This window comes from Caenorhabditis elegans, chromosome IV (genome assembly GCF_000002985.6).
Source record: "Caenorhabditis elegans chromosome IV".
NCBI classification, from domain to species: Eukaryota; Metazoa; Nematoda; class Chromadorea; order Rhabditida; family Rhabditidae; genus Caenorhabditis; species Caenorhabditis elegans.
Window position 1 is genome coordinate 7675042 of NC_003282.8, and position 23684 is coordinate 7698725.

The window sequence follows — 23684 nt, forward strand, 5'->3', positions numbered from 1 at the left end:
GTGACACGTTTCCTCCGTTCTTTTTTGGAGAGTCACTATATTTTTAATACGATTTTGCTTTACAATTTCTTTTTTAAACTTTTATTGATTTTGTGCTTCTTATTTTCCATTTTTCATAAAAAGTATTCCAGAATGAATCCATCATATGGCCGGGTTCGTAAGAAAGTATCCATTATATCTATTCCAGAGTTCGTTCCCGAGCATTATGAATGTAAGTTTTTACATTAAAAAAAAACTTCTAAAATCTGCTTCAATTAACGATCTTATTTTTTTTCAAATTTTCACCGATAAACTTAAATCTAATTGATACGGTTAGCATTGATGAAATCACTGAAAAATGTACAGGAAACTCAGAACTTTCTCAGTTTCAATGTTTCTTTTTAACCTTAAAGGTTGAGTAGCGAACTATATTTATTGTTCTCAAAATTCAAAACCAACGTCTAAATAGTCTCAAATTGAGCCTAACTTATTTGGCCAACGCCCCAGAAAAAAAACCAACAAGAAACACTTAATAAAACCACCAAAATGTGTAAAATGGAAGTTAAAATTACCGGGCGCCATTTCACAGGATATGTTTTGTTATTGTTCGTGTTAAAAGTTGGTCCATAAAGTAGATTTGAATATAAAGCCAAACTTTTGAGAACCGGTTTTGATTTTGACTATGATGAAAGAGTTTTGAATTAAAAATATTTAAAAAAAAAACACTTTTTTTCAATTCTTCTAGAAAAAGTGCATTTATTGACTCACCGTTAGAGCATATCGATAAAACAATAGACAAATACAATCATATGGGACATCAACCAGCAAAACACTTTAAAACACATTTTTGTTCCCGGAGGTCTCTATTTTTTCTTGTCTTTCAAAAGAAAAGGGGCACCTGTAAGCGGCTTACGTACCGTCTTGGTTGTCTATTGATGTATGTGAGGCATATACATCTATTTCATGAATGTTTCAACAAACAAAATATATACCGATTGTTGTGTCTCTTTCTCTAATATTTTCCTGGTAAACGATATGCATAAATTTCTGTTTCTCTTTCCTCTTTCCACACATCTGTTCGTATTATTTTACAAAATGAACTTACAGATGTTTTTTTGTTGTCTCGTTGGCATCGTAACTAATCGAAAATGATTGATGTTCGAACACGAATATCATTATATTTATTGTCGTCTTCATCTTTTTGTCGAATAGTTTGTATCGTTGATTTCTAACATTAGACGTCATCGAATCGTTCATCAAATTGTCGACCTGATCAATTTCTTTTTCTCTCTATTTCTCTTTACACAACTTCAATCTCTGAACTGTAAATTCCAAATTCGATTAAAAAGGCTAGAGAGTTTGATCGTTCTGGTTTGTGACTGAATTATTTGATGAAAGATCTAGTACGATTAATATGTTCATTATCAAAAGCTAGATGATCATTATTTGCCATTTTAATTCAAAAGAGGAATGATCCAGAGACAATGCATGAAGGAAATGATAATTAACTTGAAAATTATTTGGTATAAACGCCTTAACAGGTTGTGAAAAATTTAGGAAAATACCGAAATCGACAATCATAATAAAACACTCCACAATTTTTGATTTGGTGAAATTTTGTAAATTGTAGATTTTTCAGAAAGTTTGGACTTTTTGAGTAATTTCGAGCATTGCTACAGATGTGAACCTCTAGAATATTTGAATAAAAATAATTTCAATTTTCATGAAATTCAAAATTTTATAAAAATTGTTAACAATTGCCGACTTCCAAAATAGGTGAAAAAATTAAGTAATTGTCACTGTTTCACTGTAAGTAAAAAACTTTGATAATTTTTTACAAAGCTCTGCTAACTATAAGATATCCGGTAATTTCAATATTATTGGGCTGATTTGAAACAACTTCCTCACTGGCGATACTTTTCATTTAACTGAGTATTAAAAAGCATGAGCAAGTTGCCAACCAACTTTTAAATAAAACATATTCCCGTTCCGTGTATATGTTTTTATATTGCCGTTTCTATTCAGTTTTTTGCTTTCCTTTTTTCCAACATTTTGCTCATAAAACAACGTGCTTCACAGCTGTGATTCGTTGCATAATCGTCTTCAGCTTCTCGCTCATAAAACCAAAATGTTTTAGATGTTTAGTTGTCACTTCATGGTTTTTTTTGTTTTTTTAAATAGCTTTTTTGAGTTCAAATCCTTGCATGTTTCTGAAAATTTACACGCTAACTAACCTATCACTCCTTATTTCAAAATTAAAAACAACTTCCTTAAAAAAATTAAAAACCGTGTCAAATGTGATTTGTGTAAAAGAGTGTGGTGTAGAAGTGACACAGATCGTTAAACTTTTATAGTCCTTTTGCTTTGAGCGTACCGTGCCGTCGATCATCCGATGTGAAGAAATTGTCTAAAAAATGACAAGAAAATGAGAAAATGTTTAGTTTTGCACAATTTTCAGACGAAAACGAAACGACGGCCAGTGGAGGTGCTAGTGGTGGTGGAAGCACACGAATTGAATTTGATTTTGATGATTTTGAGGAACAAATTATGAGGAAATCCAGGTTAGTTTGTATTCTTGAAAAATCGTATTATTCGAAGAATAAATTGAGTGTCATTTGGCTGTTTTGTTACAAATCCTGTTTTACTGTTATCAAAAAAAAAACAATTGAAAAAACAACGTGAATGGCGAGAATATTCCTGTATCAACAAGAAAAAAGAGCCTTTTCAAATTTGTTTGAAAAAGAAGAAACGCTGCTCATTCTCAAGTACTTTGTATATCGAGATGGTCTCCTGGTATCGGTATCACTTTGGAAAAAAGTACAAGGTCGCCGATATAAAAAGGGTGTAATGATCATTTATTTGAGGTATTTTTGATTGGAAAAAATTTTGGTAAACTATTCTCGAGTTATTTTTTTTCTCAAATCATATGTGCTTCTATTTTTGAATTAACTTGGAGATTCGAATAAATCAGTGAACTATTGCAAGCAATACTAACTTCCAATTAAATGTTGAAGTAATATGTATCAATTTTGAATAATAAAAATGCATGTGAACCTGATGAATTTGATTTAAATCTAAAGTTAATGATACGTATTCTTATAACCGATTTATAGTAAATCCTGGCATATCCAGATTCCAAGGTGTATCTCTTTTGAAGGGGAAGTAACAGTTTTGAGTTGTTGCTTGAATAGACTCAAGATTTTCTCAAAATACTGAAAATCACAACGAGAAATCTCGGAAAATTTTATGGCGTTCAAAATTATTTTTTGGTGCAGTCGCACAATTTGATAACCACCTCTAAATAAAAAAATCCCTATAAATTTTAAAATTTATTTTAAATTTTAAATTTTACGTAAATTTTCTGATGAAGTACTTATCGCAATTTGTGTTCCCATACTCCTTTTTTCCAGACAATGGCAAAACTAAATAATCCGTTTAATACTATTAGTTTGATTTTTTAGACTGATAATATTAATTTGCAAACTATCATTGATGATTCTCCTGTTTTAAACAGACTATTGTGGTTAGTTCCGTTTGTCACTTATTAATCCAGAGTTATGGACAAAATTAGATTGAATATAAATTTAAGTCCATTACTGAGTACCTTGTTACTTCCGAGTTTTCGAGTTGACCGAGAACAATATTTGGCGACCTCTGAAGCGTGACGGAGATGATCGAATATTGCTAATATATTTGTTGAACTGTTCATGAAGTTCGTTCATATTTTGATTGTTTCGGTATCATTTCTTTTTCCTTCTCCTCCATTTTTTTTTCCGTCACGAAACAGTGAAATGATTGTGGGCATATCCGCCGAGTAGTAGGCGGACAAGCAAAACGTCATGATATCACCCTTCTTTTTTTCGCCTATTTTCTGTGGTCACTGATTAGCTTTTGACAACCTCACTCCTCTTCATTTTTGCCCATTTTAACTCAAAACACCAACCCATTAACATTTTATAGTTTCCTTCTTCGTGTCTTAACTTTCATAGTTTTGTTTGAGAACTGAAGCACATTTTTTGGCAACTTACTAGAAAGTAATTTTTGAATTTAGGTTTTTTCATAGAACGGTTAAAATTTTCGCGGATCGTCAGAAACATACAGTAAAAATCAGAGGATTTGTAAGTAAGAAAAAAGAAAAAGAGAATAGTTTGATTGTCTGTCTGAATCTCTTCCTCATTCTATACTATTTCTTCCTCTGGTGCAGTGTACAGAAAACTGTTGTAGAGTATGAATAACTAGAGAAAAAGAGTTGTTTGCATACAGATGTAGATTCAATAACCTTATCACTTTCCCCTGGACTTTCTCTGAGTGTTTGTCAATGATTGTTCAATGATTTTGATTTTAGGCGGGACACACATGTTTTTGTTTGTGATAACATATATTTGAGAAGCCATAATTGTGAGAAGAATCACTTATGTGTTCCATTCTTTGTGTTTTCAATACGTGGTTTCCATTTCATTTGCGTCATTCATTTGGCTCTTTCACGGAAATTTAATTCATATCACAGGGGTTTAATTTTGACCGATGAACAGTTATTCGAAACATTTCTGACAGAATTTTCAAAAGACGAACCGTTTTTAGATTGGTCGGTGTAGAACTTTTTGAAATAATAACTGTTCGGTAAAATACTTTTTTTAATCTAGAGAATTTGGCTACAAAAACAGTAATGTTTTTACCCAAAAATTGAGTGAGACGTTCTCGGAACTGTATAATTTTTCTAGCCATATTGATAATTCATAATGATTCGTGTTGGTTCACAAATATTTTTGTCTTGGCATTTCCCGCTAACTTCGTACTAAAGTTTTACCAACGTCTTATAAAACTTTTGTACTGCTGTTGAAAACTTGAATAAAACTTGAGACAGAAAGCATTTTTTTGAAACTAGATGAAACTTAAGAAAAAATAAGTTGGCAAAAATTGTACAAAAAATCTAAAAAAATTCTTAACTCTTATAGAAAGGCAGGACCGTTATAAATCCCGTGGATTTTTTTGTCAGTCGTTTTTTTACAGATACCAATGAAGGCTTTGCTTGAAAGCTTTTTTATATTTAAACAAATTTATTTTGTTTTTTGAGCAAATTCTGTTTAAAAAAAGTGTTATCAAAATTCATTCCCAAATAGCATAACGTAATTAAAAACTCTTTATCTCTCTATCGCTCGAAATATTTACTGCATGACTATTTCACTGCACGTCACTAGACTTAACCTTGCATAATTCACATTTGTAAAGATCACACACAGTTCACTAAAACTATGAAAGCATTTTATACTTGAATTTTGGAGGAAAGTCAGGATCTTTTTATGGTATGCATATGTTTACTCGCAGCTTTGGAAACATCGATTTTTTCTATTTTCTCAATTGCTGTAAATTCGATATTTTATACACAAGTACAAGTAGAAATATTTTGTATTCAGTTAAAAATCCATCAAATTTGAACTGTTGTTTCGGATGGCGTCTGCTGCAATTTTTATTATCACCAGCACCCTTTTCCCTCTTTTTCTCTCTGATAACAATCAATCGGTTTTTCATTTTTTGCAATATGTGCCTCCTCCTCCTCTTCGTTTTTCCTTCTGCTGCTTTTTCAATATGTTGCCATTATTTGATTATTAATTTCATTTTCTGAATTTTTCATTTCACACTTTTTGCAACATCTTTTAATATTAAAGAAAAAAGTCGTTCGGTGACATAAAAGCTTTTTGTTTTGAAAGCTTTGTTGAGATGTAAATCATGGTGCCGCCAACCAAAACTACCTATTTTTGTTCAAAATATAATTGTATGCTTTTATAAAAAATGAAAAATAACAGTCAGAAATTTTTATTTTACAAATTTACGAATTTCTGAGTTTGAGCTGTTCAGTATTTGAAGACCCTCCAATTTTCCAAAAACTCAGAATATTTGACTGAATAATGCAAAAATAAAACCGAGGCGGCCTGTATTGTGTACAATTGCCAGATTTTTAAAAAATTTGATTAAATTAGACGATCAAGGTCTTTCTGCATTTTGCTTTAAATTTTCTAACATTTAAAAAATATTTCAGGATTTTTTTACTATTCTTCTAAGCACTTATTGATATGACTGGTCAGAACCACATTTAACGTTCAAAATTTTTAGTGATATTTGTATTCTATGTAATATTCTCTATGTAATACATTGTATGTAAATTTTTATTCTGAAATTGTCAATGTTCGTTAGTCATCATCACGAATATTATTGTGAAACCCGTTTTTCAAATTGTCATTTCCATTTCTCTCGTTCTCAATTTCCTCTTGTTTTCCCTTACAGATTTTATCTCGACGATACCTTTCTGAATTTCATATATTTGTTACCTTGTTTTATAGTTCCACATTACTTCTCAGTTCTTCTACTACTTCTACTTCTATGCACCTTTCAAACTTCTACACATAATGGACTATGACTATAGGAGACGTGTTCTGGAACGTAACATTGGGTGAGAAAATTGAAGAAAATGAAAAATAAAACAAAAATAAAAAAAAAAAAAAGAAAATAAAACAAAACCGAGAACATCGATAAAATGGGAAATACTGTGTTTCGAGAAGATGGAAACAACGAAAAACTGAAAGAGAAACAAAAAAAAGAATTTTGTGACAATAGAAAAGTGCTAAAAGCACAGTCATCCATTGCTTCTTCTTCTCCTTTTCTTTTTTCTAAATAATTTTATATTTTTCAGCATGGCTCTTCCTAGTCGGAAGTTAACCATTGCCAACAGTATTGATCACGGAAACAATGGAAATTTACATATTGGAGATATTATTTCTCTTTATACAGAATCATCTTCAAATCAAGAACAGAGAGGATTCTTGAGCACACTTGGGTTGGTTTTTAGCTTTTAAAATAAATATCTGAAAATTACTGGAATATTTACAGATTGGTAGACGATCGATGTATTGTTGAACTTAAAGATGGGCGGCCTGAAAGCCCGCCAAAAAAGTTTCGAGATTGCCTTTTTAAAGTGTGTCCTGTTAATCGATATGCAGCTCAAAAGCATTTATGGACCGAGCAAAAGCGATTTCAAACTGGAGATTCAATGTTTGACGATGATCTGATGAATAAGCTGAAAGTTGCTGCGGATAAGGTATCTTTATTGAAATCTGGAATTAGTAATTGGAATTGAAAACTGAAAGTTTAAATCCAAAAAAAAATTCTTTTAAGTGCAACAATACTTAACTAAAGTTTTTTGGTTCTCATAACAGCTCTAGAAGAACCAATAATTTCTTAAACAACATATTTTCAGGAGCGGGAAGAAAACGAGTCTGAATTTCAAAAAACTCTCGGAAACGTTATACAATATGGTTCAATGGTTCAGTTGCTTCATGTCAAATCAAATAAATATATCACAGTGCAAAAGAACTCACCAGCAAAAAGAGAACGAAATGCGATGAAAGTTAGTTTTTTAATTCAATAAATTATTTTTTATTTTGTTAGTGATCAAAAACTTAAATGAACAGATACCTTCTTCACATTATCATCGTGTGAGTTGAAAATGAGTGAAGTTTTCAAAAGGATTTGAGCATAAAAAACGAATGCGGTGATAATTGAATGGAATGCATAAATAACTTTTTAAAATTAAATAACATGTCTGTGAATTTGGGAAACACTTCTAGAATTTAATGGAATGTAGCATCTTTCTAAGTTACCCACATTTTCTCTATGGGTTCAGAACAAGCCAGAAAGCCTAATACAGAATTTCTGGCCAAATTTTGTCAGCATTTCAGTTTTATCAATAAAACTTCTACACTATCGCATTGATTGTTATTTTAAAAAATTGCATTATCTATGTCTTTAGGTTTATCTGGATCGTGCTGGAAATGAAGGAAGTTGGTTTATAATCGAACCAGCATACAAGCATTATGCTATTGGAGACAACGTATCTGCTGGAAACAAGATATCATTGATTCCAAACTCAGTATCCACAACTCAAGCCGGACATGTCAAATCACAGCTTCATCTTTCATCATTCAATCTTCTCGATCATCAATCAGCTGCCGAAGTTAACTGTTTGAATGAACCAACTGAATGGCAGGTCTTTATGTTTTTGCTTTTTGATGAAAACCAGCAGAACAGTGTGAAATCAGTGAGTGTGATTAAAAACTAAACATGCGACTTATTTTATTTTTCAGGGAGATGTTGTGAGATTGTTTCATGCAGATCAGCAGACTTTTTTGACATTAGATACAATTCCAAAGCAGAATCCGCCAACTGATGTAGTTTTTCTAAGAATGACGAATCGACCGTCGGCAGCTGATGCAACAAGTTCGAGGGCATTGTGGGAAGTACAGGTTAGGATTTAAAATTTTTGAGAGATTCTAAGAAAAAAAATAGCAAAAACTCATTGACTCCAAAATCATTGACTACCTGTTCTCATTGCCTACCCTTGCTCATTGACTACCCTTGCTCTTTGCCTACCTCTTTCTCATTGACTACCTGTGCTCATTGCCTTCCTGTTCTCATTGCCTACTTGTTGCTCGTTGACTACCTTTTCTCATTGCCTACCCTTTGCTCATTGTCTACTCGTTTTCTTCATCAGTCAAGAGGCACGTACAAGGACCGTATTCCAAGAATACATCAAAGGTACATCTACTCAATTTGTTCATTCATTCAAAGGGTATACACATTTAAAATCTTTCAATCTGTACACAACATTTCGGGCAACAATTAGTAGTAGCTGTCATGTTTAATTTATATTAATTTTGATAGGACACGAAAAGGCTGGGCAACATTCTTTATCCATCAACATTAATAGCAACAATAGCAACAAAAAACAACAATTAAAAATTTGAAAAAAAAAGTGGCAAAGAACGTAAAATCAATAACAATGAAATTTGGCATAAGAAATTCATTCGGAGTCGGAGTCAATCACTCGTTTTCTGCTTTTGAGCATATAGGAACATGACGCCGTAGTATTAGACATGTCAGACAAGGATGCACTGGAGTTGATGGTGGCTTTCGATCTAAAAATGAAATAACCTCCAAAACTCTCTGAACTGAGTATTTTCAAACTGGCGTATCTCAAAAAATACACATCTGGAAAACAAATGTCCAACTAATAAAATGATCAGAAATATTTTTTCTTTCTAATTCAATAGTTTTTATTTCAATACACCAACGTTTTGTAGAGTTACACGGAGTCAAAGCCATTTTAACAAAATTCACAAAAAATTTTAAGAAGTCATTTGTTGTGCCCTTTATAACTCAACTTTCATTGAATTTCAGAAGATAAATTTTGTTGAATAGTGAGTAAAAAATATTTTTCCACATTTTACCAGTTTCAAGTTTTCGGATATTTTCATGTTCCGCCAAGTTACAGACCGTTTTTCAAAAAAATCCAATTTCGCTTTTAAAATCTTCATATTCAACGTATCGACTTGAAATTTTGAAAAATGATCACTTTTTTGATGTCTCTACAATGTCCTAAAAAATCTCTTTCAAAGAAAACTGTCCATCTCCAAAATCGTCCTTCGCTCCGAAAAATGAAATCGGTCTTTTGCTTCTCGAGAAATGGGCGAAAAAATCAAGTGAAATTTTTTAAAATTTGCATTAAAACAATTGAGACACTGAGCAAACTACCAAAAATTTCACGTGAGAATAAAAATTATGTTATTTTTGTTTAATTTTTAGGTCGTTTAAGAGTAGAAATCACTCAAAATAAACATGAAATTCGTAAATAGCGTGTTCTCAGCTTTCTAAAAATATTTTTTTCGACCCAAAAATCGCAATTTGATTTTTTCGCCCATTTCTCGAGAAGCAAAAGTCCGATTTCATTTTTCGGAGCGAAGGACGATTTTGGAGATGGACAGTGTTTTTTGAAAGATTTTTTAGGACATTGTAGAGACATCAAAAAAATGATCATTTTTCAAAATTTCAAGTCGATACGTTGAATATGAAGATTTTTATAAGCGAAATTGGATTTTTTTGAAAAACGGTCTGTAACTTGGCGGAACATGAAAATATCCAAAAACTTGAAACTGGTAAAATGTGGAAAAATATTTTTTACTCACTATTCAACAAAATTTATCTTCTGAAATTCAATGAAAGTTGAGTTATAAAAGGCACAACAAATGACTTCTTAAAATTTTTTGTGAATTTTGTTAAAATGGCTTTGACTCCGTGTAACTCTATAAAACGTTGGTGTATTAAAATAAAAACTATTGAATTAGAAAGAAAAAATATTTCTGATCATTTTATTAGTTGGACATTTGTTTTCCAGATGTGTATTTTTGAGATACGCCAGTTTGAAAATACTCAGTTCAGAGAGTTTTGTTGTGTACAGATTGAAAGATTTTAAATGTGTATACCCTTTGAATGAATGAACAAATTGTGTAGATGTACCTTTGATGTATTCTTAGAATACGGTCCTTGTACGTGCCTCTTGACTGATGAAGAAAACGAGTAGACAATGAGCAAAGGGTAGGCAATGAGAAAAGGTAGTCAACGAGCAACAAGTAGGCAATGAGAACAGGAAGGCAATGAGCACAGGTAGTCAATGAGAAAGAGGTAGGCAAAGAGCAAGGGTTGCCAATGAGCAAGGGTAGGCAATGAGAACAGGTAGTCAATGATTTTGGAGTCAATGAGTATTTGCCGAAAAAAATCTACAATATATCAAAATAAGCGTTATGAAATGAAATATTTTCAGGTTGTCCAAACAAATGCCTATCGTGGAGGAACTGCTAAATGGAACAAAGCATACCGATTCAAACATCTTGCAACTGATATGTACCTTTCCGCAGAGCCATCACAAGTTCAAGTGAAACCAGCAATGAATGGAAGACGTGCGAGTTTAATTTACTCAAAGTTAGTTTTCCAATTCCCATCTTACCGTATCCCTTTTCAGCACCTTTGCTCAGTGCATTATCTCAGAAATCTAGACCAATGTTGGAGCGGTAAGAAATCAAACAAAACTTAGTTTACTTGCATGTTGATAATAATTGCTGCTGTCCGGACCTATAACGCTAACTTTGCTATTACTAATTTTTGAAACACAACGGGATCCCAGTATTTTACCACCTATAATTTTAAATTTCAGAACAAATAATCCAATGGCTATGTATTCTGATGGTCCAAACGGAGTTACTAATGGTAAAACTGAATGAATTACCAAACATCATGAACCTACTTTTTCAGAGTCAACAGACACAACACAGCAAAATATTCCAAGCGTTTGGGTTCTAGGGCCGACAAAATCAGAATTCCCAGAAGAAGATGCTAATTTGTTATTCCAATTGGATCCGTCCACATTCATGAAAGTAGACGCACCAAACTGCATTATTTAATTGAATTCAAAAGTTTTCAGTCAAACAAAGAAGTTCCAAGACGTTCATACGTTCGTCTTCTCCATCAGAGCTCTGATAAATGGGTTCATGCAACTAATGCAACTGAGAAACAGAATCTTCACTACAGTAGTAAAAATGAGAAAGGATGGGTTAAAGTGATATGTGAAAAGAATCGAGTTGACAAGGAAACGTTTGCTTTGTTACCTGTGAACCCCGATGAGGCAAGTCAAAGCTTAAACGTCTTTATTTAAATATATAGTTAGACTATTTTTTATTTTTACCTGATGATTATTCTTTTGAAAGGAACAAACTTGACTGAACTTTTCTGAAATAATGCAATTCAAATTTAAAAAAAAGCCAACCATTCTAATGAATACAAATTTGTTTCAGGTCCGCGATCTGGATTTTGCAAATGATGCATGCAAGGCTCTTCGGAACTTCATTAAACTCATAAAAATTGGTCAAGTAATTTCAAAAGAATCAATTAACTCAACCACCCAATTACTGATTGATTGCATTCTCTTCGTGACAAATTCCTCTGATCATCTTGCGGATCCGCTCAAAATCTCCGATTTCTCTCCATCTCGAGATCGGCAGAAGTTGCTCCGTGAGCAAGAAGTTTTGAATCAAGTGTTCCTTTTGTTGAAAGCACCATTCCTTCCTCGTCAAGGTACCACTGAACTTGGACCGCTTCTCAGCTCTCCTTCGGAGTTGAGTGATAGCCGAAATGAGATTTTCAAAACAATGTTCCAATTGTGTTATTGTCTTTTGAAATACTCTCAAGTCAGTTATAGAAAGAATCAGGAATTTCTGGCAGAGAAGTTTGGAGAAATTCAGGTGATTTATTACATAAACTACCTTTTCCCAAATAAAAAATTTAGGAACAAATTGGTTTCGATTTGATGGCAGAAGACACGATGACAGCTGTTTTGCACAATAATCCAAAGCTTCTTGAAAAATATGTGAAGACTCCCCACGTCGAGAGATTCGTTGAGCTGGTCAGAAATAATCGTCAGGGAAAGTGAGTTGACCTTCATTTTCCTATTGAATAAATGACAGATGGCAGATGTTTTTATTTGAGAATTCAAAGATTTCTAACCTTACAGAAACATTCAATTTTCCTCTTCACGGTTTGTTCAGAAATGTTGTTCTTATTTGAGTATTGTGTTGTTTAGCCTATACTTATAAACCGAGTTAAACGTTTAATGAAATTATAATGTTGCAGATTCCTTGACTACCTTGCTGATCTTTGCGTCTGTCGTGGTGAAGCCAACAAGAAAATTCAAGAACTTATCTGCACATCAGTTCTCAGTTCAAAGCATAGGGATATTTTTATGGACACAAAAATCATCGACGGAGAAATTGAAGTAGGATGGGCTCCCAATTTCAGAAAACTTGTTGATATAGCAGAAGGCGCAAAGTCAAACAGTGATGATGCTGAACATTTGGATTATTATCGGTATATTTTTGAAACAGCGCTGAAAACATATAAAAATAAAAAATTACAGTCATCAACTGGATCTACTCTCTCAAATGTGTCAAGAACAACAGTATCTTGCAATCGATCCACCGCCAGAAAGACGTCTCATGAACATTTCTCAACAACTTCCAGCTGAACTTGTTCTCCAGTAAGCTTCTAATTTTTATTCTACTTTGCTTAACCATTAAATTCAGATGCATGTCTGACAACCGTCTTCCTTACGATCTTCGAGGGTCATTTACACGATTAATGCTCCATCTTCATGTTGTTCGAGGCAGCCCAATGTCCGCAATCCGACATGCAAGACTTTGGTGGAGTATTCCAGAAAATGTGAATGTATCAACTTATGAATCTGTATCTGTGGAGGCATACTCTGATGGCAGTCGAATGAGAATCGGAGAAGGAATTGCGCATAAAGTTCTTGCGACGGTGGAAACATATTTGATGGGTTTAAGAAATCAATCCATGGAAGAGAGACAAAGTGTAAACTCTAGCAAGTTAACATATGAGGTGAGTTTCTGAATGATTTTCCGAGAAACAGAAATTGTAAAATTTCAGATTGTGAACCTTGCAAAAGCATTGGCTCAATTCAATTTCTACTCATTCAATGATCTACTTCAATTAACTCAAAATCTTCTTGCTATCATAAACGAAGGACCGGCAACTGAACAAGTACCATCCCATAGAGCAATGGTGAATGCAATTCGAAATATGTCAAAATCAATGATGAGAGGAGGTAACAAGGAAAACTCAAAAGATCTTGCTAAAACTCCATCAGTAACGGCGGAAGAGGCCGGTCGAACGAAAGAAGGAAGAGCTTTGAACGTTAAAACAAAGTTGATTGTCGCTGAAATCTTGCAATTTGTGATGGACGTAAGGAGGGATTATCGTATCACAATGGCTCTTTCGTGGTTCAAAAATGTTTTCCCTTGTGATGAAGATGGTTCATTGATGCACTCAGCCAGTATTAATGAGAGAATGGCTTCCGAACTCTATGATGCAATCTATCGTTCATCTGGACATGAACTCCATTTAGATGGAAGGGATGGGCAACTTCTTCTTGCTATTTTACTTCAAATGACAATGTCCGATTATCCACCATTGACCAGCATTGCGCTTAAAGTTTTCTTCCGGCATTTCACTCAATATCAAGAATTGTTGGAAGATTTGAAACAAGTTCAACTTCTAGTATCAAATAATGATGTGGAGAACTATCGACAAATTGACAGAGATCTGTTCATTTTGAAGAATCTCACTGAAAAATCTGAGTTATGGGTTCATGGAGATCGTCATCATTCAATTGATACAAAAGAAGTTGACGAGAAGGAGAGAACGACTGAACATGACTTGCTGGTAAGGAATTTTAATTAACAATTTATTTAATTCATATAATTTTAATTTAGGATCATGACTTGAAATCACCACGAGCTTTCGATTCGGGAGACTCGATGGAAGCTTTAATGGCTGTTTTGAATGAACATTATCCAAGTATTCGAAATGAATGCCTCCAACTTCTCAATCGTCTCCTCATTAAAGACGATCGAAATGATGCAGCTGTGGCTCTTCAAGAGCTAAGTGATAAAGCTCCTCTCATTGCTTATCCATTAATTCGTCAAATGTTGGTTCGTTTAACAGGGATGTGTTATCGAAAAGGTGATCCGAAACCTGACACAATGAATCAACAACTTTTGAAGAATATGAGAGTATACGAAGTTGTGTTAGAGTTCATAAGTGTTCCTCATGATAAGAAACATGATCATGATATGATGAAACTGATAACGTTGTCTCATGAATTTTTGCGAAGCTTCTGCAAGACAAACAAGGAGAATCAGAGTAGACTGTACAAGTTTATTTCATATGAAAAAGATGCAAAAGAAGGAATGCTCCGAGTGGAGACTATTGAAGAAGTTGGAACACTGGTGGCTATTTTCCGTAACAATAGAGAACTTGCTTCGAATGTTCCAGAAGAATTGATAGCCCACATTGTCGGGCTCATTGAGCATAACTCAAGAAATCCGATTTTTCTTGAACTTTTGCAAGCACTGGTCTGTGTCTACGACAAAGAAATTGAAAGTGGTCAAGAAAAAGTTGCAAATGAAATCTGTGCAGCTTCCGATGAAGTTAGACAACTGTACGTGGATAATGCATCTTTTGAAGAGCTGGAAGCAATGATGAAAGACGAAAAGGAATCAAAGGGACGTAGTTCTGACAGCAGAAGAAAGCTGAAATATCACATTGAATTGGTCAGATTGCTTGCAATGTGTACAAGAGGAAAGAATGGAAACACTGAATTGAAATGTGCATCTCAAATTCCAATGGACCACATAGTTCGCGTTGTCACTGCTAAGCAATGTCTTGTAGAAGTGAAAACGGTTTATCTTCAACTTCTTCTTCATTGCTATATTGATACTGATGCCGAAATGAAAGATGCTTACAAAACAGAATATGTTGATCACATTCTGAACAATCTACTGGAAGATATTCGTTCACTTCGAGTCGAGAAATTAACAGGAGCTGAAACTGCAACATTGGAGCATTACATCTGTCACACGGTCACTGAAGTCCTCATCAAATTCTTTGAAGCGCCATATTCAGCTCTTCAACAAGCAAAAGTTGATGTTCATCATCATAAGAAGACATTCTCGGAAGTTTTGTTAGAACTAACTTATTTGGAAAAGGGAAAGCTCAGGGGATCAAAATCTTCAAGGAATTGGTATCGGGTCGCTGAGTGTATCAAGAGATTGACTAAATGGGGTTAGTTATCTTTAAACGGAATTTTAAAAGCTTAAGTCATAATATATTTTTATTAAACTTCAACTTTTCTAGCGGAAGAGCACAATATCACGCTCCCAGCAACACTTGCTGGACCACAGATGTCTGGTCAAACGTCGGTTCGACAAAAATGGCAACAAGCTGCGTCTTCTGCAAAATGGATTGGAATTGGAAAGGTTAGTGTGATATGGTTTGAACATAAGAATTTCAGATTATTGGTCTAAATTGAAAGGTTAATCATTAATCACAACAATTTTGGGATTTTCTCACAACTTTCACACAGATCTAAAATTTTTTTGCGGGTTTACGATACTTATTTTTGGGTTTCATGAAAACGGTGTTCATCCCAATAGGAATTTCTAGATGAGCCAAGATTCCCAGTCGGACTACGATTCAGATTCCAGTCAGGGTCCTTGTCAGATATCGGTTTGTTTACCTGCCGTGTGTTGATCATAGTCTTAGCAGTGAACAGCGTCAAAAATTGCTTAATCGTTGTGTTATAGTAAGAGTGAATTGTGAATCTATCCATATGTACATATATACGATTTTGTTCAATTTATAACTTCAAAAAACTATTTCAGCCAGTTATAACGCTTGTCGTTGAGGTGAGATTGAAGAGTGTGTGTAGTGTGTGAATTTTCTCTATTCCTATCTTTAAAAAACCCTTTCAATTTAACAACTTTATTCTTTCCTTCTTTCTCATTAAAAATATTTCTTCAACATCCTAATATCTATGGGAATTCTATCATCTATTCATTTATAGTTCTAGCATGTTTGCATGATAAAATAGTTCTTACGTGTGTAATTTTAATTTTTAGAGACTCAATCGTCAAAATACGCTCAATCCTGGTCATCGACTCTATGGAACATCAAACTCTATGACTGAGCATACCTCTGCAAATGTTGTAACCTGTTATCATGTAGGTTTTATTTCTTTCCATTTCCTATTTTTAAAGATTCATAAATTCTGATTATACTTTTCAATATACAGATGATGATCGGAGAGTTTAAATTCTATCTTCATCCACTTCATGCTGCCGAAGGAAGTGTTCTTGTTGAAGTTCTACATACACCTGAACTACTCTTCCCAGAAGGATCAGCACTTCGTGATCAATGTGCTCGTGGAGGTGTTGTTGCAAAACTCATTCAACATTGTAAAACCCTGATGCAAAACAAACAAGATAATCTCTGTGCTCGTGTGCTTCAGACGTTGTGCAAAATGTGCGATTGCACAAAACAGCAGCTTACTCATCAGGTATGATTTATCTTAAAATCCACCAAAACACCCTCTTCTCATTATAAAATTGTTTACTGAAACTAATATCCTCTTCAGGGTCATCGTGTCTATAATAGTAGCGTTGAAAAGGTTTGGCACCACAGCATTTTTAGTTTTATATTATATTTAAAGTAAATTGTTTTAAGTCGGTAACTCTGTGAAGTTTTGTTTAATTCTTCAGTGTTTCGGGTCGAGGTTATGCTTTCTATGGCACGATTTTACTTTTTTTTGCTTTTTTAAATTCTAGTAGACATGACGGTTTGGAGAATCACCTAATGAATTTTCAAATTTTAGGGCCAACAGCTTCGGCAACTTCTGCTCCAAAGATACTTTGGACATCATAATAATCATCACCCACCATTAGATCGGCAACAGTCAAAGATTGGGGAAGTTATTGAAGCAGTTAAAGGTATTCATGCATTTTTTTTTTAATTTTATACATTGAAATTAAGATATTTCAGAAAAGAAAGAAGAAACTTGGAGTCAAGAAAGAGATTTATATGCAATACAGTGTAAGCTGAATGATGCAGGAGCATCTGATCTTGTTACTGACATTATTATAATGGAACCGAGTAGAGAAATATTCCTTAAAGCAATTCATTTAGCAAGGGCTCTTCTTCATGAAGGAAATGATAAGGTTTATAAAAAACGCATAGAAGTAAAAAATCGAATTTTGAATTTCAGGTTCAACACTCTTTTTACATGCGGATGAAGCAAAAAGACATCCATGAACCATTCTTCAAAGCTATTTTGACTAGAATTCAAACAGCTCAGAACAGATTGAAAAGTGATATGATGAGTTGCAGTGACAGTAAACCAAAAGTTTGTAAGTTATTTTTGCAAAGTTATCAAATGTTCTTTATCGGTTCAAGTTAAATATAAAACACTTACAATTATAGAGAAAAAATAGAGTTGAGAAAAATTGTTGTGGATGTTTTATATTATTTATTTATTAAATTAAGATTAATCAGTTTCCACTCCTACGTAATTTCGTGTGCAATTGAGTTCCTTGCAATGGCACCTAAAGTAAATGTAACACACTGACATGCTCATTCTCCATTAATAATTGAATGAAACTCACTTAACAATCACATTTTCAGCATTGTCAGCAACAGTGAGTAGACGATGTAAGTTTATCCACCTTCCAGATTAACCCCGTTGATTCCAAAAATCCCTAATTCCTTGTATATCCGTTTTGCTCTAACTCCCAAGCAGTCTGTATTCAAATGTCACCAGGTTCCGTCCGTCCGAGAGCACTTCTAAGTCGACAGAAGTCTGCAGATGCTATAATATTCTCTGACAAAAAAGAGAAGAAAAGAAATAATCGTCGTTATTCAGTAGCACTCGGTGCCAGAAGCCGAAAAAGTTGTTTTTATTGTCTTCATGCATGCTTAACATATTTCGGGACGGCTTTATCTACTCTTGTCCGTACAAACCATATAAATAACTTCCCCTTCTTCCTCTCATACCAATCGGGAAATCCTTCTATACTTCAATCTTTGAACCGGGTTGCAGTTATCTTTTTACTAACGGGATCCTTTCAGCATCTACTGTTCTAACTCCTCTAATTGATGCTGGTGATACGGGTTTCAATGGAGCATTATTTGAAGTTCCACAACAAGTTCGTCATCCTTCAATTTCGGAAATGTCCCAATTAAGCAACGATTTGACACACTCGATTCCTGATTTAGCACCTTATCAAGATGAAGAAAAGTAAGCTTTTCAGGGTATCTTATAAATATAAAAATTCGTTCAGATCCACTGATGCATTGCCTCCAGAAGTTGCACTTGTTGAACCAATCCTTCGTGTTCTTCAACTATTATGTGAAAACCACAACAGTCTTCTTCAAAACTTCCTTCGTAAACAATCTGATAGAACAAATCACAACTTGGTTTCTGAAACTCTTAGCTTCTTGGATACAGTCTGTGGATCTACAAAAGGAAGTCTTGGAGTGTTTGGTGAAATTGGAGAGCACAATTTCTCTCTTATTACACAAACACTTGCCACGTTGACTGAATTCTGTCAAGGTCCATGTCATGAGAATCAGAATACAATGGCAATGCAAGAAAATGGACTGAACATTATCATTTCCCTGGTTCTAAATGAGATCAAACCACTTGCTGATGATCATATGGAACTTGCTTTGGAAATTAAAAGTCAGGCTTCAAAATTACTTTTGGCAATTATGGAATCAAGACACGACGGAGAGAATGCTAATCGAGTCCTTAGAAATATGGCAAATATGTCCGGAGGTCCAAAGCAATTGGTACATGCAATCAAGCAAGCATATGAAATGACTAATTCAAATCATCATATGCTAAAATCAATTAGTCGAGATTTGTTCAGACAAGCTGAAGATGATTTGAAAAAGAAGTCAGGCCCACAAATAACTGTCAATACAGGTGAGAAAATCTGGTCCAAATATTAATAAGTTTTCTAAATTTCAGTGACTCTTCCTGAAATCAATGTAGATGCTTCTGGAATTGTATCAATTCATACTGAGAAGAACATTTCCAGTTCGCTAGATGATAAGTTCAATGATGATGATATTCCAAGTGTAGATCCTCGAGAAGTTGGTCATAACATTTATATTCTTGCTCATCAACTTGCTATTCACGATGGAGAATTAGAGATTTGGTTGGATGGAAGTGATGAAAAGAAAGATGATTTAACAAGAGAAGCGTTGAATTATTATAAGGAGAGAACAGCTCAAATTGAGGTTTGTTTGTTATTGAGATCATGTATGTTATATGGAAGAATTTAATCTTCAAAGTGCGCATTATGAATCGGTGAGGACCATGGACACATCACCATCAAGTTCCGGGCACGTTGTTGGCGATGTGCACATCATGCGTCGGCAATGACAATTTTGCGAGGTCCCTTATGGACAACAACTTTTTAAAAGTCCCAGCAAACTGTATTTTTAATCTTTCACTTCCTTGTTACCGTCTCCAAATCTACAAAATTCATGATCATCAAAACGTTCAAATTGATCGAAAGTACAATTATGTGGTACCTGGCTTATTAGGCAAACAGATCACGGAACAAATCACATCAACTCAAAAAAAAGTTTTAAATTTGCAGATCGTTCGACGTGACCGGACATTGGAACGTGTTGTGTTCCCAATCAACGACATCTGTTCGTATTTGACAAAAGACACAAAGGACTATGTGTATAACAACACAGAACGGGACAATCAAGGATCAAAAGTCACTGAATTCTTTGATGAATGGGAGACAATGTATCATGAAATGATTTGGCAAAGAAAACTTCAGGATCGGAAATGGTTATCCTGGTGTGCATTCAGATTACCTCTTTGGACAAGATTATCATTTCATTTTGCATTTATTGTCAATGCATTGGTCGCTCGTTATTATCCACTTCCAGAGCATTCAAATTGTAAGTTTAAGACATCAGAAAAAAAGTGATGTTTCAGATCAATCATTTCAGCTTCGATCTCACTTGGCAACTTATACAGTTGGTTTGCCGTATTCAGCTCATTCCTACTGGCTCATTATCTTCGACATGACAAAATATATCTTCATAAAACATCCCTACTAATACTTGCAAGTCTATGTTTCCTGTTACTTAGTTCAATTGGTGTCACTCTAACGCTTTACATATTCGGGATTCTACAGGTAACTCTGGTAGTCACTGAATAATATTTTCAATTCATTTTTTGCAGCTAGTCAATAAAATAGTCCACGTTGTTGCATTCGTGAGTAACAAAGGATTGGAAGATCGACCTATTGCAGAAATATTAGCATGTCGGAATCTTCACTATCTACTCGTTTACCTTTTCATTTGTATTCTGGGTCTTTTGGTGCATCCGATGATATACTGCATACTGCTTTTTGATATAATTTTCACAGAGGAGACACTTCAAAATGTGATTGCTTCGGTTACAAGGAACTATCAATCAATCGTTTGGACTGGATTACTTGCTCTGATTCTTCTTTACTTTTTCTCCATATTGGGATTCTTGTATTTCAGGCATGGTAAGTTGTTTTGGTTTCAATTAAGTTCCCAAATATTTTCTAAAACTTTCAGATTTCTATTTGGAAGTTGATCCAGTTGAAAATGATTCATCTGCAACAATTTCATCCGGAATACCATCAGAAACGTGCCCATCAGAAGGATGCCCAGGATTACAACCATCAGAAAAAGATGACAATGATGATGAGAAGAAAGTAAAATCTTGTGAAACATTATGGATGTGTATACTTCAAACTGGATATCAAGGACTTCGTAACGGTGGAGGAATTGGTGATGTACTCAGGAATCCAGCTCCATGGGAAGATATGTTCATATGGAGAGTTGCTTATGATATGACTTTCTTTGTTGTTCTTATCGTTATTGTTCTCAATTTGATTTTCGGAGTCATCATCGACACATTCGGAGATTTGAGAGCCGAGAAAAACGAGAAAGAACAAATTTTGAAAAACAACTGTTTCATTTGTGGATTAGATAGATCTCGTTTTGACAACCGATCAGTGACTTTTGAAACACATCGAGAAACGGAGCACAATATTTGGCATTATTTGTATTACATTGTGATGCTCCAAATTAAGGATGAAACTGAGTTCACAGGACCCGAAAGCTACGTGGCACAATGTGTTAAAGATCGGAATTTGGACTGGTTCCCAAGAATGCAGGCATTGTCGTTACAAGATTCAGAATTAGACACAGATCAATCGGAAGTTAAACAAATGAAGGATCAGTTGTTGCAGGTAAACTATTTGACTACTTCTAATCTTAAAATCTTTTTAAAATGCTTTAAATTTCAGATGATGACCCTTATGCGAGAGATCATCAGTCAAAATGAAGAATCTCGGGCTTTCATGGAACAATTTCAGCCTCGTTAGACCTACTGAAAATAGATTTATTGGATAGATTTTTATTTGTTTCTTTTTCCAAAACCCATATTTATAACCCTGTGATTGTTTTCCCTTTTCTCGTCACAAAACCTGTTTAGTCGTTTTCAAAACCGGTATTTCAATGTTTTTTTTTACCTGTCTTCAACGTATTTTTATTTTTTCGTCTTTATCTAAGTTTGATTTTCAAATAAAATAATTTTGCTTGAAAGTATTAACAACCGGATAGAACAATTCATTTTTGTGAATTCAAGACGTCGAAGAAGAAGATGAAGAAATGCATGAGTAGAGCCAAAATGAAAATGAACATTGGTTGGGGGAAGAAGAGTGTTTGGGGAAAAGACAGTGAAGGAAGGAAATAGGTGTAGACACACAATCGTCGACTAAATGAGATCCAAAATGAACCACAAACACACACACACACAAAGAAAGATCAAAAAGTGAATTTATTTTCTGCCAAAACGAATGAGAGGAGCTGATGAAGCACGTCCGAAGCGAATAAGTGGAGCAGCTGCAGATCGGCCAAAACGGATGAGTGGTACGGCTGATGGAGAACGTCCGAAACGGATCAATGGAGCTGATGGAGATGCTCTTTTGCCAAATCTGATGAATGGAGAAGCTTCTGGAGCACGGCCAAATCTAGAAATGAAGTACAGATATCACGATGGTTTTCTAATGCAGGTTATGTATTTTGGATTGCTATTGAAACGGTAACTTTGAGGAGTTAAAAACAAAACTGTTGCACTTCAATTCAATAATCAGGAATAGGAAAAATATTGAATTTTTATATCTTGAATTTCAAAAGTGGCGTAGACAAATTTTAGGCAATCTTAATTTTTTTGAAATATTGAAAAGACTGACAGTTAAATGGGATTATGCAATTTGCCGTTATAGAAGTTAAAACTGTTTCTTCTATTCGGAAGCAGCTGTGGGAGTATAATTTTTAAGAAGGGTTGAAAGTTACCTGATCAAAGGAGCCCCATCGGCAGCTCTCTTTCCAAAACGAATGAACGGAGATGCTTCTGGAGCACGACCAAATCTGATGAGTGGTGCTCCATCAGCAGCTCTTTTGCCAAAACGGATCAGTGGAGAATCCATTGCACGAGTCGGTCGATCACTTCGTTTTGAGTTTTCGAGAAATTGAAAGAAGGGATTCTTCGTGTCATCTGAAATAGACATTTGTTTTCGGATATTGAATTTCGTTCAGAGTTCAGATATTTATGTTTTTTATTTAGAAAATAAATTAGATAGCTTTAAAAAACATTTGTTTACGATTCAGATTTCATCAAGTCCTAATGACTTCTGAGAATTCTACAGACTCTAATTTTTAAGTCAGGAGAAATGGATCCATCTGGATTAAAGACATTTTTTTCTGTGTACTACAAACTTCAAGAATACGAAATGAAGATAGCCAAGTTTTTTTTAACTATAGTTTTGATCAAAGTATGTTCAAAAGTAATTTGTACTTGAAATACTTTAAAAAACATATAACATTTCAATCCAGTTCTCAATGAGTATAAGCTTGTTCTAAAAAGTTCTAAAACAATATAAAAACAACAAACACTCACATTGTTCATCGAGCATTCGAATTTCCGACGAATCAAAGGCCTGAATGGCGACGACGAACATTGAGATAGTGAGCAGTGACGTCATCATGTTCGAATCGGAACGGGGCCGAGTTTGAGGGTGTCTGGAAATTGAGGAATCCCTACAAGATAATAATAGATGATAGTAGTCACAGTGGGAGGCGTTGGAAGAGAGAAAAACTTCAAAATAAGACAGGAAATGAATGAGCAAGATTTAAGCTTTTAATCCTAAAAGATGCATGATTTTGCAACTGACCTCCTAATTCCTGATGGCCAATAACTACTACAACTTTTAAAAAGTGTTGTTCAATATTTGTAGAGTACTTTTATAGTCAAAAGGTGAAGACAGAAAATGCGCGCCTACTTCTCGATTTTAATCAGATTTACGCAAGAAATAGAAACAAAATAAAAGAATGGAGGAGGGAAA

The 23684-nt window shown here is 34.3% G+C and overlaps 2 protein-coding genes and 4 non-coding genes across 11 annotated transcripts; 1 reads left to right on the forward strand and 5 right to left on the reverse strand.

Annotated features, from left to right (window-relative positions):
* Positions 1-132: 132 nt before the first annotated feature.
* On the forward strand, positions 133-21889 carry itr-1 (Inositol 1,4,5-trisphosphate receptor itr-1; the record flags this gene model as incomplete). Of its 6 annotated transcripts, none has more annotated exons than NM_001027999.4 (33): positions 133-211; positions 2438-2540; positions 6668-6811; positions 6865-7072; positions 7232-7381; positions 7784-8071; positions 8118-8276; positions 10631-10788; positions 11021-11073; positions 11119-11240; positions 11288-11488; positions 11658-12104; positions 12149-12288; positions 12493-12726; positions 12776-12895; positions 12942-13257; positions 13306-14100; positions 14151-15501; positions 15574-15695; positions 16338-16439; positions 16511-16774; positions 17090-17204; positions 17257-17432; positions 17480-17621; positions 17896-17922; positions 18340-18508; positions 18552-19198; positions 19244-19515; positions 19881-20196; positions 20248-20435; positions 20483-20795; positions 20848-21527; positions 21585-21889. In NM_001027999.4, the coding sequence occupies 33 exons, from the start codon at positions 133-135 to the stop codon at positions 21660-21662; spliced, it is 8679 nt and encodes a 2892-aa protein (NP_001023170.1). The 6 variants fall into 6 exon arrangements, with proteins under 6 accessions (NP_001023170.1, NP_001023171.1, NP_001023172.1 ...); NM_001028001.5 differs by lacking the exons at positions 133-211; positions 2438-2540; positions 17896-17922 and adding exons at positions 6316-6427; positions 10829-10877; positions 16853-16885 and having other exon boundaries at positions 10631-10766; positions 21585-21882; NM_001268376.4 differs by lacking the exons at positions 133-211; positions 2438-2540 and adding exons at positions 6384-6427; positions 15883-15945 and having other exon boundaries at positions 21585-21882.
* Positions 1491-1640, reverse strand: C08G9.10. The gene has a single exon (NR_131570.1). It is a non-coding gene; the product is annotated as an Unclassified non-coding RNA C08G9.10 (non-coding RNA).
* Positions 4132-4277, reverse strand: C08G9.9. Its single transcript, NR_131571.1, has one exon. It is a non-coding gene; the product is annotated as an Unclassified non-coding RNA C08G9.9 (non-coding RNA).
* Positions 10987-11196, reverse strand: F33D4.12. Its single transcript, NR_056227.1, has one exon. It is a non-coding gene; the product is annotated as an Unclassified non-coding RNA F33D4.12 (non-coding RNA).
* 21ur-11668 lies at positions 17845-17865 on the reverse strand. Its single transcript, NR_056228.1, has one exon.
* Positions 21888-23379, reverse strand: flp-13 (SPSAVPLIRF-amide). The gene is made up of 3 exons (NM_068854.6): positions 23240-23379; positions 22636-22837; positions 21888-22310 (listed from the first exon to the last, which is right to left on the reverse strand). The coding sequence occupies exons 1-3, from the start codon at positions 23325-23327 to the stop codon at positions 22118-22120; spliced, it is 483 nt and encodes a 160-aa protein (NP_501255.1). The 5' UTR covers positions 23328-23379; the 3' UTR covers positions 21888-22117.
* Between the last annotated feature and the right edge of the window lie 305 nt (positions 23380-23684).